A 16,425-nucleotide genomic window follows, 5' to 3' on the forward strand; every position below is an offset into this window, starting at 1 on the left:
ATAAATAAATAAATAAATAAATAAATAAATAAACAAACAAACAAACAAATAAAAATGTGTCAATTTCAATAAAAAAGTTCATATCATAATAAAACCTGGGGGTGGAGCGGGGCGGGGGGCTCAGATAATGGCATTTGCAGTGGTACAGGGCAGGGGTGGTATTGMGGGGTGGGGTGTCTGCAGGAGAGCAGGTAGGAGTAAGAGGGAGAAACAACCTTAGCATTTCCTTACAGGCTGGGTCTGAGAATTGAAATAATTTGAAAGAGTTTTTTTTATCCCTGATTTTTCTTCTGTATATTTGTATAAATGCAGAATTTTAACAAATCTGTGCAATTTATGGACAATATGTACAACTTGACATACATTTGTCTGTGCTCTAGATGAGGTTTTAGTGTCYTAGCAGGGTCATCATCACCACTTTAGCAGCTTTTCTACCAAAAATGTTCCGACATAATTGTCCTCCTCATTAATTTGTTGTCTTGGTTAAACAAGAAAGCTCTAAAAAACAATAATCAGGTGCAGTAAATTTGAAAWGTATCTTAGTGACAGAGCCACACARGAACAGTTCATTTTATTTCCATTTTGCACATTTAAATAAAAGGGATGTGGTTGTCTGGTTGAGACAGACCGAAGCAGCAGCAGTTACCAGGGTTGGTACTAGATTAGATCAGTTCTGCTGTCTGACTCAACCTATTTCTGCCTCTGTGTGCAGAGCTGAGAAACAGGGGCGGCTCAGATAATGAAGTCTCCTGAAATAAATCAGTCATGACATTTCAACACTGAAAATATAAACATTAATAGATTGGAGGTATATCAAGCTATCTAAATATTTGATTTTACTTTATTTACTTATTTCAAGACTGATATGACTGATATGTTAAAAGTTTAGATGGTTTAACTGTAGGTTTATTTATTATTCAATAAAAATATCCAGCAGTTGTATTGGCTGGTGTTTAACTCAAGATCATCCAGAGAGACTCTGAGGGGTTCCTAAGAAACATAATGTCAAGAAAGTCCTGGGTCTGCCCCGKGGTCTCCTCCAGGTGGGACAGTTCTGAAATATCTCTCTGGAAGTTGTTGCCTACTCCTCTAACACAGGGCTATTTAACTAAACTGCTCTGGGGGCCACAGTTACTGCAGGCCAACAGCTCAGGGGCCGAACATCCAGCAAATAAAGTCATTATGTAAATAAACCAAGTATTACAAAGATCTGTTACCTTTGAAATAGTTTATTTTGCTGCATTTAATCATGAATACAACATACAGAACCCTATAAAAGTAGTGATAATTAAACAGTATCAAAAACTAAAATAACACATTCTGCCTCCTATTTAACACAAATATTATTCTGACATCTCTGTRTTGCCAACTTTTTAAACCAATTTTATTTTCACTTTCATAGTTTTATCTTCAACTGCTTGTAGTTTTAACTGTCTTGTATATTAATTGAAATGGTTTTTACCAGCTTGTAGCCAAGTCTCTGATGTTTCTGTAGATACCAAACATGTCTATGTTTAACTAAAAGAACTTATAGTAATTGAAGTAGAAAACTGTYGGTTTGGGCTTGAGAGATGAATGAACCAATTGGTGGGCCACACTTTGGTCACTTGCAGGCCGGATGTGGCCCGCGGGCRYCCAGTTGAATAGCCCTGCTCTAACATGAAGCAAAGGAATCAAACAAAAAGAATAAATCAGATACCTATGCTTTTAAAGGGAAACAAACGAACAGTGGGGACATGTGGACTTTAAGATATTTAAGCAGAATTGTGAGTAAAACTTTATTCTGTTTTTCCTATCTACACCAGCCAAAGAGAAAAAAAATATTTTAAACCTCAGAACCATAATGTAACAGGAGATAATGAGCATTATCACATTTAAAAAAAGCTGCTGTTCTTGACCTCTGCAGTCTTTAAAATAATGTCAAAATTGGCAGAAAAAGATGTTTTTTTGTGTTTTGGTGAATTCTTATCTCTTTATTATTACTGCTGTTTGAATGTGAAGCTCTGTTCTTGCTGTGACCTTGTGTTTAAGTACATCAACCTCGTTACGTTTAAACTCACTGTACGTTAAAAAAATCGACTTTTAATTGAGCACTGGGAGGAAAAAACAAATGGAGTTTGAATTCTGCCACATTTGATCAACCATCTGGTGGTGTTAAACAGAATGAATGAGTGTGAAGTAAAGAGCTGCAGAAAATAAATCATCTTGGGCACAACTTGGCAGTGGCAGTGCCGTGGCCATGTAGGATCTGCTGTGGTAAGAAGACGTACGCCGTTACCACTGAATGGACTTAAGAACAGTCGGCATGGTAACCTGCCTGAGCAATTAACCTCGGCGACACCGAATCCCGCCGCTGCAGCTCTTCAAAGAGTGCCGGACTTATCAGATATGTGACGAGTCCCAGCTCCTCTCAGCTCTGGTAACTAATGTGCTCTCATGTCAGAGGCACGTTTCCTAAAGTGAAGCCAGAAGGAAAATGACTCCTCATTTCCACGACTGCACTTTTTAAACAGCAGCTTTCAATTCAAAATGCTGCTGACTGACAGCATTTTTTCAGCTGGAACCTTAAAATGTAACYAGAACTGGAACATAATTACTTCAAATTGAGCTGTTTTTCAGTAAAATCTGCTTCTCTGTGCAAAATGACATAAAATCTGAGTGCAGAGACTTTAGCCSTGATGTGTTTGAAGACACCTGTTGTTACTGCGGAAACAGCAGGAGYTGTTTATTATTGTGAAAGGCCAACTCAGGACAAGTCGCACTTTTATTATCGTAATTACTATTTTCTACACAAAAAGCAACAATTTGATGTTATTAATTCTGAACCAGAGGCAGTGACATCTTGGTTTTTCACAAAATAAAATGGACACAAAGTTCTTTTCAGTGAATGTGTTAATTCTGACTACTTCCCCCCTTTTTTGCTCCCAAAATAAAATAATCTTCATGCAGAGGAAAGGTGGTTACAAAATTAACATTTTTCTAAAGATTTTGCTATTATAATAGATGAAAAATGTATCTTTGTTTACTGTGTTTTTTCTCATCCTTGATGTTTAATGTGATGACGCTGAACTGGAAAAACATGAAAAGTAAAATATTGTTCTGACAATTTTCTCTATTTTCATAGCTTTTATTAATTTATTTAAGATACTAGTGTCTGCACCAGTAATCTGATGGTGAGGTCACTATAAAAAATGTATACTGAAAAGTTAAAAACAAAACTGGTCTTTTATTTTGAAGTTGAAGACATTTTGCTTTCCATCCATGAGGCAATCATTCACTGAGAAAGCCTCCTGTTTTTGAACACTAATAATCTTGTCCAACTCAAGAACTGAGGGCCTGATATGACCCCTTCTTACAATTTTATTCAGAGTAAAAAATTATATTTTAATGCGGGAACAGCAAATTTATTTATGCATTTATGCAGCAAATTTTAATAAATTGATTTATTTATAAATTTCATACCAAGAGACTACTTGTGGTGCTATACAGAACATAAGTTAACAAGAACAAGGAAAATAATATACACACCAAGATACAAAAATGTCAATAATCGTAATATTAAATTTAATGTACTATATTAAGTTGCATTAAAACTAACCTGTGAGCAATCTCTCTATTGCTTTTCAATTTGCTCAACAAACTGATCATATTTAGTGCAGGCTTCACAAGGAAATCAGTCCTTGGACGCAAGAACATTCAGCCTGAATATTTCAGTAATCTTTCATTTTGGCAWGAAAATAGCCACAAAGCCCATCCGAATGAGAGCCATCAAATTCAAGCTGATGAACAAGTAAAAATGTCAGGTATTTGGCTAAAGCTAATGAACGTCAGAGAAACAAAAAGCCTAAATAATCATTTTGGGATTTTTCCTGCTGTATTCTCTTCTTTGTAAAAGAAGAATGCTAGTGGCTGAGTGTCTGAATTTAGAATAAGGGATCTTTTTTTAGCTGATTTGATTGAATGTGGTATAATGTATCACCAAGTAACAAAAGAAAAGTTGATGACAGAGAGCAGGGCACAAAAATAAAAATAATAAAATGTCTCTCTTACGATTAAATGTATAGTAATGTTTTCATAGTACAATTGTTCCCATGGACAGCAGCACAAAAACAACCAAATCAATCCAACCAACCCAGTCTATCTAAACAAGTCTATCTAAACAAATTTAACCAAACACACAAATCTGCCTACAAACCAAACCTAATCAAACTAAACCAACCGACCAACCCTATCAAAACTGCCCACCAAACAAATTGAACTAAACCAGTCAACTAACAAAACCAACCAACCAACCAAACCAACCAACCAACCAACCCAAAGGCAGGCAGATCAATATGCATTTTTTGGGTCCAATTTTCTACATAAGATGCCTCAGGTAAGGTGTCAGGGTTATATTTCAACATTGACAATTTGACATACTACATGTGATAAACCAAAATTAGTTTTTCAATAAATAATATTCAAAATTTATTTTAATTTGGGCTCCTGTGTAACTGAGTCCGACTTCTCTAAGATTACCACACTTATAACAAAACAGAAACATTTAGATTATAGCTTCTTGTACCACTGACTTCCTCTACTTTTTATCCAGTTCTCTCCCAGATGTGATTTATTTCTTTTAGCCAGCATAATTTCAATCGATTGGAAACCATTTCACAAGAGCTTTCTTGGAAAACCCTTCAGTAAATTTGAAAGCTGTCTCTCAGTGATGGACGTCTTGCTGGGTGGAGTCTCCACATACTGGTGCTTCTGAATCTGGTCTTCGTACAAAGACCGTACGAGAAAAGCACGGGGAAACCTCAGGCGGTTGCACGTCAGACAAAAGATAAAACAACCAAAACAAAACTCTGATGTGGCTCTCGCAAATAAAACAATTGTGAATCACTTCATGCAAAATGAACCATTAATTGAACGGCTGTAAGGTTTATCAGCATCACTGTGCATTCAAATAGGCACTGATACGTCGTCTGTGGAGGCAGGCCGTGCACAAAGGGGGAGGCAGTTTGTGGGCCAGCAGTGTGACTGCGGTTGGTTGGTTGAAAGATAGCAGGTTATAAAATCAGGAAGTACTGCAGCAATGATAACAGGCATGGGAGAGTTCCTGCACATTACTAAAAGGAATCAATAATATCTAGGCAAACAGTTGAATGAGGCAAATCAGACTACGGAAGAGATGCATCTTCTCTGTTCAAATGTCACCATTGTTCCCCAGAATATGTAAAGTGGCGGCTCAGATAAGCGCCCTGCTGATCGCCTACTTTGATACATGGCAGAATACTTTGTTGGATGGCAATCAGCGTGCAAAATGTATTCCTGCAATTCCTGGCAAAGGGATTAATGGTGTTTGCATATTATTACACAGATTCTGCAGACAGTGAGTGTCCTCAGGCTCCTGTTTTACCTGTAAGACATTCTGCATCAACTGTAACCAGCTGCCAGGGGCTGTTGGAAAAATCTATTTCACACACAGCGTGCAGGGAAGACGAAGGAGCAAAAACAGAACTACAAGCCGAGTTTCCGTGTCTCAAGATAACAGCTACACAACGTTTCATCGAAGAATGATTTAGTCATTTGGAGGAAACGGACACACAGGCCGTTGGCTAATGTTTGCATGTTATGACTGCAGAGGTTTCACACTTAGAAGTTTGTTTAAGATTTAAAGAGAAAATGAATGGTCTTCATAAAAAACATCACTCAAAGATAGAGCAGAGTGGAGGCTTTACTGAGCTCTACACAAAACTTTCTTGATGAAGCCGTAAGAACTATTTTATTTAGGATCTGAGAAATACAGGGAAAGTATCAGGACACATTTTTATTTATCATCATTTATAAAAGGGAAAACGACGTGTCTGAATACTCCAGAAAACACCGGTTGAGGTGGCCTATGTTTTAGGCTATGTCCAGAACATGGCCGCCATCTTGAAAGCGGCCATATTGGATCAAGAGCAAGATTTCCAAAGACATGTCCTGCTCATTTATCTGTTGGGGGTATTCAGAGATATGTCATTGTCACTCTTCTTTCTGAAGTAAAAAGGTGTCCTGAGACTTTTGACTCGTCCTGTATTTATCTTRGGCTGAATTAATTTTATGTATTAACCTTTATTTAATCAGACAAATCCCATTGAGATGACAGATCTCTTTTGCGAGGGAGYCCTGAACAGAAAGCAGCCTARTGAAACTTTGTATTACAGAGTGGAGGCATGACCCAATGAACTGCTTTTCCTTATTTTAAAACTTTATTAAAACTATTTTATTATAAAACTCTAAAGGTGAGCATTTATGGATTTGATTTGTATTATTTGGTTTTATTTTGAGAACTAGGCTAGCCGTTACCGTTTGCTCCCAATCTTCATGCTGAGCTAAACTAACTCCCTGTAGCTAAGTGGTAATTYGACACAAGAGCAAAAAATAAAAACATGCTGCAGTAGAGTTTGTGTTTCCTCTGAAAATATCGAATCAATCTGCTAAAATTAAAGATCTAAGATTCCTTAGAGAAACACACATCACCCACTGTCTTTTACGTCATGGGTTTTAGACTAAACTCAACTTGGAACGATGGCGTTGTCGTTTTGGTCAAATGTTTATTACAATGTTACATCTCATGAGATGTCACACAGAGTTTGTGTTGGAGYGATTTTCAACTTTGTATCTATTTTATCTGAATAAAGTCAACAAAATGATAAACATTATTACTTTACATAATGTTATTTCACTGTGGCGACTATTTTTAACTGGATTGCCGCCAAAACAAAGGCTGATTTTGAAACAAGTTGTCACTAATCTACACTCAGAATCGATTTTGTAGCTTCTGATTCCTGTTTGTTCGACTTCAGAGATTCCTGGACTGACTTGAAGAAGTTTTCCTCCTCCTCCCCTCTGGGACGACTCTCCTCAGAGGCTCAATTCTTACGTTCATTCTCTAATCGCACAGAGGCGTATGACCCTCAGGATGAGAATAAAAGAAGAAATTACTTTCATTAAGAAATTCAGATTTCCCCCCCATCCTTTTGATCTAGTGCCAGAAGAACATTTATGCTGATGAAATGCATAAATAAAGTTCCTAAATTATCCCATTCCTCTTTAGTGCGTGGATCAGAGTTGGAGAACTTCCAGACAAGACAACTACAATCAGAGTGAGTGCCCCTGAAGAGAGATGATTTAAGAGTTGGCCTGCCTCGGGTTTACACGTCATGAAGCTCAGGGTCAGGACTTTCACTGCTGAAGTGCACATCAAACCATTTCCTGCAAGAGATGCAAAGAAAACGGCACAAATGTGTTTGGATGTGCTTTCAGAGGAAAGAGCATCATCTAATTATTTTGTTTTTCAAGTTTTCCAGAGCAGATTTTCTGTATATTAGGACTTATTTTGAGCTGCTTAGTCATCAGGATGCTTTAACCCACATTCTAAATCAAACATAATTAGCATTAATTACTCTTTTATTTTCTCTTTCCAGAGAATCTTTCCACGTTCATTTGGTTTAACACATTACTCTTCTTGAGCACGTGTCAAACAAAAGGACCTCAGGCCAGATAAGGTCCTACTTTGACTTTCCTGTTCAACCCAGTCTGCTAACCTGTGACAGGAGGAGTCTCAGTTCATCTTAATGTGCTCAATAAACTGGATATAAATACAGTACTGCAGACTTCTTGCAGAGAACAAATAACAGAAAAGATCAGACCCAAAACATGCAGTTTAGGTTGCCTTCCAGTACAGACCTCCTTTGCAAGAGATCTTCGATCTCAGTTGGATTTGACTGGTAAAATAAAGGTAAATAAATCAATCTGCTCTCATTGACGTAGCTGTGTGACGAAAGTCTCATCATTTTGTTCTCAGCCTCGTGTTGCCCCCACGTCTGAGCCYTGTGCCTTGCTGGACTATATAAGATGTGTGTGAAAAGGACCCTCCTGCCACCATGTGACCAAGCATCATCTGGTTGGCTGCTGATCAAACATGCTGGGTCCTTTAGTCTGGAGACAGTATTCTGTGGTTTTGCGCTTAAGATTTAACCGAAATGGCTACACCTCATTGTTTCTACACAGAAGATTTTATTCAGGCATGAAAGTGAGTGGACGATGTGCATTCCTACAAGGAATGATTGGCCTTTGTTTTCCTTTAACCATTTAAGTTATGCTTCTTCTAAATGTTGTATATCTAGACGGGCTATTGTTCATATCTCTATATCCATCCATCCATCCATCCATCCATCCATCCATCCATCCATCCATCCATCCATCATCTATGCCCGTTTATTCCTTTTCTAGGGTCACGGGGGTCACTGGTGTCCATATCCAGCAGTCACAGTGTGAGGGGCGGGGTACACCCTGGACAATTTGCAGGTCCATCACAGGGACACAGAGAGACAGACAACCATTCACTCTCTCACTCACACCTACGGACAATTTAGAGTTATCAATTAACCTAACAGTCATGTTTTTGGTCTGTGGGAGGAAGCCGGAGTACCCGGAGAGAACCCACGCATGCATGGAGAGAACATGCAAACTCTACCCAGAAAGGTCCCCGGACCGGGATTTGATCCGGCGACCTTCTTGCAGGGAGGCATCAGCTCTACCAACTGAGCCACCGTGCCATATATTTCTATATGAATCACTAAAATTGGCCTTTGGTTAGGAACATGTTTGTTTGTTGTTTTGCTGTGAAACTGAGCCCTGATTTACAAGCTAATGCAGCAACAAGCAAACATAAAACTGGACTAGGGGGCGGCTGTGGCAGAGTGGTTAGGGGAGTCGTCTTGGAATCGATCCCCCGTCCAGCTGTCTCAGTTGTTGTGTTCTTGGGCACAATATGTGTGTTCCATCAGCGTATGAATGTGATTGGCACTGATTAGTCTCCATATATGATTGTACATGTTAGCTTTGTAGGAGACCTAGTAGAGTGCTGTGTGAATGTGTAAATGAGGACACAGATTGTAGTGTGAAGAGCTTTGAGTGTCCTGCATGGATAGAAAAGAGCTATATAAGTACAGTCCATTTACCATTTACTTTAGTTTGGATTGTTGGAAATTATTGGATTGRTTTGCAAAGTGCTTTGTTTCTTATTCCGCCACTCTTTGGGCTTCTCCCAAAGAGTGGCTGAGCTCAGTTTTAGAAACAAAGTGAAGAGCTCCGTCATCCGGGGGGAGCTCAGAGTAGAGTCAAYTATCTGATTAGGATGCCTCCTGGGTACCTACCTACCTCTGGAAGGGTTCCAAACACATCCCTCTGTGAAGAGACCTCAGAACKGATCCAGAACTCGCTATGAAGGGATTTAATGTCCTATTGGGCCTAGGAACACCTTGGGATCCCCTCGGGAGGTGTTTGAACCTGTTACCTTCAGGACCTGACTACTGATAAGTGGATGTATGAGCAGCTAGTATAAACTGCTGTGATAATGCACTCCAGTGGTACAAGAAGAASAACATAAGCGAGGGACAGACTGAAATTAAGAACAGTAGTATAGAGTTTTGAGATGCAGTCCTATTTTAATTTAAGCATTTATGGTAGCAGACATTTTACTAAGATCTCAGAGCAGAGAGTGTCTCGGTGAAGTGAGGAAGGGAAAAGGTTGCTTACGATATAGCAAGGCTCACAGTAGGCCTTCTTCTCCATGGCATAGAAGGGCTTGCCACGCAGCTTGGTGCTGCAGGTCATGCAGACAAAGCAGTCCACATGGAAGACCTGGTCCATGGCGGTGCAGCCGGTGCCTTCACCAACCACATTCTCCCCACAGCTGGCACAGCGTCCTGACAGGGGAACAGAAGAGAAGCTGAGCACACATTTAGTCTGCATCCACGCAAGTATTTCAAGTCAGAAGCTATTTCTCTGTGAAGCAGCGGTCACCTCACATTTCTGAAAACATTGGAGGTGATCTCGATCTCGTTTGTTATTGACAGAAAAGTGCTCAATCAGGTGAAAAAATAGAGTCATAAATGCATCTTCATAACTAAAAGTTAAATGATTGGTCATTGCAAGCATAATGAACAGGTTTATAACTACATAAATGCAAAGAATAGAGAATTAATGGAGCCAATTTTGCTCAACAGACCTTTAAGTTTCTTTTTCTCTCAGGGAGTTGTTCATGTTTCTTTTATTTATAGATAGATGTTGAATATTGTCAGAATAATAAGACAGTTAAAAAGAGTGACACTACGAAGTGGTTTGTTTAATTAAAATAAGCTGTAGTTTTTATTGCAACTTGTAATTTATTTCAGTTTACTTTTATTGGTTCAATTGTGCAAAAAAGGGTAAAGTATAAAATAAAATTCAACGGAGTTTGAAAACAAAACATCTGTGTGTCTGGTTGGAAGTGTGGGAACAGGGGTTGGAGACGTGAGGGAGTGGGATTTTCTTATAAACCAAAAAGGGGTCTGGCAGAAATAGTTTGGGAAATCAGTGACATAAAYTATCAGTGCCATGTGGAAAAAAAGGTCTTTGACCAAAAAAGAGCTAAGAAAAATCTCATGAATTACAGAAACCAAAGTGTATTTTGGCAGATCAAATAAAAAGTCCACAAACAAACAAACAAACAAACAAACAAACAAACAAACAAACAAACAAACAAACAAACAAACAAAACAATACAGGTCCAATAACGAAAACTTTTAAGAGGATTTGCAATAACACAAAAACAACCTACAATGTGATTAAATACAATCATGAAAATGTATTAACATGAAATAGAAGAAATAAATTACTGCAAAAGTTGATTTGTCAAGAGTAAAGTCTGATAAAGACTTGTGTGTGGACACAGGGGGTCTTGAATCTGTGCAGGGTACAATGAAATCTCAAGACTATCAAGGATTCTAGAGAGAAATGTGCTGCCCAGTGTCAGAAAGCTTGGTCTCAGTCGTGGGACCCAAAACAGCTAAAACACCCATGAATGACTCAGAGGAAACATTGGACTATTCTGAAGTGGTCTTCTATGATCCTGACCTAAATCTTGTTGAGCATCTTTGGAAGGAGCTGAAACATGAAGTCTGGAAAAGACCCCCTTCAACCTGAGACAACTGGAGCAGTTTGTTCATGAGGAGTGGAACAACATACCTGCTGAGAGCTGCAGAAGTCTCATTAACACTTACAGGAATCATTTGATGGCAGTGATTGACTCAACAGGTTGTGCAACAAAATATTAAGTTAAGAGTACCATCATTTCTGTCTAGGCCTGTTTCATGAGTTGTTTTATTTTTTTGAAGCATGGATGAAAAGCAATGTCTGACTTTCATTTGTTCATTTTCATAGAATTTTTATTTATAATTACTCTTGTCAGATTCTAGTTATTTCTGTGATCATTGTGGGTTTTTCTTTTCTTAAATGAGAAGTACCAACAATTGTATCCACATGTTATTGTTATTATTATTATTATCATCATCATCATTATTATTATTATTATCATCATCATTATCATTATTATCATCATCATTATTATTATTATTATTATTATAGCTGAAGTTGACTTGTTTTCTTAAGCCAGTCTAACACTGATGTGACACTTTATTGGTGTCACATCAGTTCTTCAAAATAAGAGCCTCAGACATTTAATGAATGTTCCTGCCAAAACAACTGAAGCTTTTTTTAAGCTTTTTTCTAAAAAGCTTGACTTTTTAGAGGTTAGACACAGCAGAAGTTGCTAAGAATGTGCTTTAAAAAGTATTTTTTTTATTTATTCTGAAGTAAAACTAGTCACTTGTTCATTTACAGAAGACTAAAAACTGTTGTAGGTCTTTGCACCAAAGCTGCTCYTCACTGGTTGTCGACAGACCGTTTTTCAGCAACACCTCTCTTCTGGACATTGGAAAGAAATGAATGAAACTTTCATGACACAATCGGATTCCCATCCAGAACTGATTAACTTTGGGAATCAATCTGATTAAAAATGGCCACCACAGCTAATTAACCTTGGCAGTGACTATAACCCCATTTTCAGATATTGATCTAAAATTTTAAGTCAGTGTCGACTCACCACCAAAACAACTGTTTTAACGTCGAGCTTTTTTCTACATTTTGACTTTCTTGTAGTAATTTAACTTTATTGTAAACTTGAAACTGAAATGTGGTTTTCAAGGAAGAAACCCCAACATGTAGTCTAACCAAGAATCTGTCGCATGTAGCATTATTTACTTCTTGTAGAGAATTATCCCAAGCTGTCCAATTCTACTAAATAAGTAGATTTACTTACTAAATAAGGCTGAAGATAAACTTAGATCAGTGAAAGTTTATTAATTGGGTTAGTTTTAGATAAATAAAATGCTTAGTTTTATTACTTTAAAAAGCTGAAAGGAGCAAAAAAACATGTTGATGTTATTTATATTTTTAAAGKTACTCAAGTGTTTAAGATGATTTAAATTCTTCAAAGTCCTGAAGCAACAGAAAATGACCATCTGTTCATCCTACTTCATACCTTTTAAATGCATTTCAGACGCTCTTCTACTTCATTTTTAGTTCAAACACACTGGATAAGGAAGGATTAAACACTATAACGATAATTATGGCACARTGAAGAACCCGTACACATCACGAGAGTGACATCTGTTCAAAAAGTCAGGCTTTAAATGATAAAATGAAAACTTTAGAAGAACAAGGAAGTCTTTGTAAAAAAAAAYGGGGGGGGGGGCACAAGTGAACTGATATTATTGCTCCACAAAAAGCCTGATTGCGTACGACGGGACACGGCATTTGGATATCTTTAAATGAGCTGGAGATATCTTTAATTGAGTTTAAGATGTCCTCGACTTAGTGCAAGTTATCTTCAACCCAATTAATAACTGTCAATTTAATTACTGGTATCTCACAATAATAGGGTCTGAACAGATATCTGTTTTATTTTTTACACATCTGAGGACAGATGCCATCTCTCAACAGAAGCTCGATACAGTATATTTAATTAATTCAGTTCAATGGATCGTTTCTCTTCCATTTCTGCTACATCTGAAGGCTGATTTGGAGCGCTGATTGACACCCTGGATGTTCTGAACGCAGCGGTTCAGGCGTGTTACAAACAGAGGCGAGACACTAACCGCGGGCAGATAGAGTATCTGATGCTCGCGTCTTCACACTTCAACTCACTGTTTTCATATCAAAAACTCAAACGCAGTATAAAGCGGGAATCTGTCTCAGGTATCAGCGCAACTGCTTTTTTGTTGGTCGTCACGTGTCGACAAGATTGAATATCTGCSAGGCTGGGTTAATAATTTTCTAATCTCAGAGAAGTCATTATCTTAAAACGGGCCGATGCTCCACAACTTTCCTCGCAACGTTTTGAAAGAATTATTAGAACGTTCAAATGCTGATTTGATATTAAAAGACTCGTCGTTCACTGACGGGTGAGGGGAAGAAAGGAAAATTACAAGACAAAGAACTGACATTTAACTTCGAAAAATTCTTATCGCAGCTGCGTTTTGTGCATTAATCTGGAAGCCGCCGTCATCCCCGGAGAAACAGAGCGCCAACAAGTTCTCATAAAGCCTCCAATCGGTTTCATCTGCTCCCGCAGCTCTATCCACACCTCAATTACWGCTGCGTTACCTACTGTACAGGGAGGCAGATTAAACAAACTAGTGACGGCACGTCTCTGGGGGACATGTGGGTGTCAGTGGAATCACAAGCAGGGTAATCACTTCAGAGAGCCAGAGGGAAAGAGAAAGGAAAGAGAGCGCTAGTGAAGAGACGGAGCCCGCCAAGCCTGTTAGTGGCTCTGGATCACAGGCCATCTTCAGTGAGCGGATGAGAATGCCAAACATGTCCCACAGGGCTCCCACTTTAAATAACGAGCAGGAAACCTCTCGGAAATCCTTTTTCTTTCGGCAGCCTGTGATCGCGAGGACCCCGAGGAGCTATTTGTGCACCTCTGTGGATACAATGCATGCAGCTCTACACACACACACATCACAGCAATAAAAAAAACCCTTCCGTTAGACAAGCCACACATGAAGACGAGCACATCCAAACACAGACACAGTGTAATGTATGGTGCACGTGTACACAAAGACTTGTCATGCCACGCTGCGCGAAGCCCACCATCAGAAAACACACAGCAGATCTGACACCGTCTGCAGCCGGCCCTCCAGCTGCAGGCTTTCTTMTTCTGCACTTTTATCTTAAATTTAACAAAGATTGCAGCTCTGTGGTTATTACAGCTAAACACAGCTGCAGACTAAAGTTTACAAACACTTATGAGCTTTAATGTCATTAACGTGGGGCTTTTKATGAGTGATTTGAACCTTTTGTTTTCCATTATTTTATTTATTGTGCTGTTTCTTTAATCCACACAGAGTCGATTTATTCATCCAGACTCAAATATATTAATCTGTTTAACTAAATCTTAAATTAAGTGGAACTAAAGGTTCATGAATGTCTTAACCTGAGAGGACCAGTTAACTCAGTGACATCACTGGCTGCATCAGTTTGTCTCACTTATCAGACTGACGGTACTCAGATCAGAGGGGAAAGTCAGAGGAGCTCAGGGGAGGTTGAACGAGGAGGATTGTAGGTTTATACAAGACTTTTAGAGCAATTTATAACTAACTTTAGYGTTCAAACTATTATATATAATTACAAGTTATCCAGACGTGTCCCTGATCCAAACTGTCACCCTAGATCACATGACCAACTCTGGGCCCATGTGCCAAATGTGGCCCACCGGAGCATTTTACATGGCCCGAAAGAGCTTTGAAGATGTATAAATTAAAAATAAGCTGCTTTAAAGCTTTGACCATAAACTACATCTCCCACGACGCCAATTATTTTACCAAAGAAATGACAGCATCCCACCACTAGGTGGAGCTGCACAGGGTTCAGAAGTAGAGAAATTGGCAGTGTAATACATTTTGCTGCATTTTTTGCTGCAGCCCAGTTGCACTGGGAAGTGGGGATTTCCTACTTACAACTTGTAAATTTAAATTAGAACATCCTTCCAGTGGGAATTCCCTGTCAAAAAACTTTAACTTTTAATAGCATTTCTATATCATTTATTTCACATTTAGTCAGTCGTACACATAGTACTTTCCAGTGTTTATAAGAGGACGTGTTAAACARTGTTTCTATGCAGGAAATACCAGGTAGAGCTCAGTTATTGTTTGTTAGTGATGCTCAGCTGTAGCAATGAGATGAGGAACATGATGCTTCATCTTTAGCCAAAGTTAAACATGAAACATTGAAGGTATTTAGAACTGGTGCTTTGAGGGCCACCATGCTTGTTTTCAGGCCAGCATTATACACTTGGAACCACAGCGAAGTAAGTTCTGAAAAGGGGGCTGGTTCCATGAATCCTTGCTAAAGGAAAAGCCTTGGACCTGTGGAGAGCCAAGTCAAACTGTGCTGCAGAGGCACTAGTGGAAAAGGGGRGATAGAGACAAACCACCATACACCCTCACCCATAGGGACAACTGAGAGTTACCAGTTAGCTGAACGGTTATGTTTTAGTGTCTGTGGGGGGAAACCAGAGTACCTGGAGAAAGCCCATGCATGCACAGAGAGAACATGCAAACTCCGGGATTCAATCCGGCAATCTTCTCTCTGAGAGGCAACAGCTCTACCCACTYAGRCACCGTGTTACACTGTTGAAGATGTTTAGTCAAAAAAGCCCCTTTTATATTGACCATGACTGATTGAGTGATTGAGTGACGTGTACTGTAGTGGGGAGGAGTTTCCCAGAGATCAGTGTGTTTGAAAGGTGCGTGCGAAAACTAGCACTGAAAACGTGACRACACGTCGACTGTTCAGCTCCAGATGAGTGATCATGAAAGGCAAGTTTTACCAAGTTTGGATCYGCTGGATTGAGGGTATTTACTTGTGAGGTCTCAAACTCTGCAGAGAATATTTACCAGAACAAAATAAAACCTATCCTGTAACGTTGCTGCTGAACGGTGAGGCTTGGGGTCACTCCTGAACTCATCTGATGTTTTCAGGCTCCAGTTATCCCGTGTGAGTCAAAACAGTTAAACGTGTTTCTTACATTTAACCCGTCTGGTTTTGCTCCTGTACAGTCTTTCAGAAGGTGCTCTGAACATCACTCCACCAAAGTGTAAAAAAAGGAGAAAGAGGAGAAAGACGTAAAGCTTTTTAGTGTTGTCTCTAAAAGCCCCGCCGCCTGATGACAGGGAGCAGTGAAGAGTGGTTTTCTTCTTTCTTTTTTTTTGATTCTTCACATCAATTATTTCACACAACTGCTCTGGAAATAAGCATTCTCAATTTTGAGACACCACTTCAATTGACTCGTTGAATAAAACAGGACAGCAATTGAAGCAACAGTGTATTTACCCCCGTGGAGATGATCCCAAATACTTTCGAACTATTTCAGCCGTCCATAAAGGAATCATGAAAAGCCTCACCGCTCCCCTGCGTCCCCCTTTGCGCGGGGAGTGGAACCAGAGTCTTGATATAAAAACTTCAAATAGTTCCTGTTGAACCAATGCGGTGGTGACGGGGTGGGGT

At 39.1% G+C, this 16,425-nt stretch overlaps 1 protein-coding gene across 1 annotated transcript in view; it reads right to left on the reverse strand.

The window, feature by feature from the left end:
* lpp (LIM domain containing preferred translocation partner in lipoma) overlaps positions 1–16,425 on the reverse strand; it is a gene marked incomplete at its 3' end in the record, with an annotated part of 100,105 nt that overhangs the window by 11,212 nt on the left and 72,468 nt on the right. Inside the window, 1 exon segment of the mRNA XM_014025994.1 lies at positions 9,571–9,740. Within this exon segment, the coding sequence (XP_013881448.1) occupies positions 9,571–9,740 (170 nt within the window).

Source organism: Austrofundulus limnaeus, unplaced genomic scaffold, assembly GCF_001266775.1.
Source record: "Austrofundulus limnaeus strain Quisiro unplaced genomic scaffold, Austrofundulus_limnaeus-1.0 Scaffold514, whole genome shotgun sequence".
In the NCBI taxonomy this organism is placed as follows: Eukaryota; Metazoa; Chordata; class Actinopteri; order Cyprinodontiformes; family Rivulidae; genus Austrofundulus; species Austrofundulus limnaeus.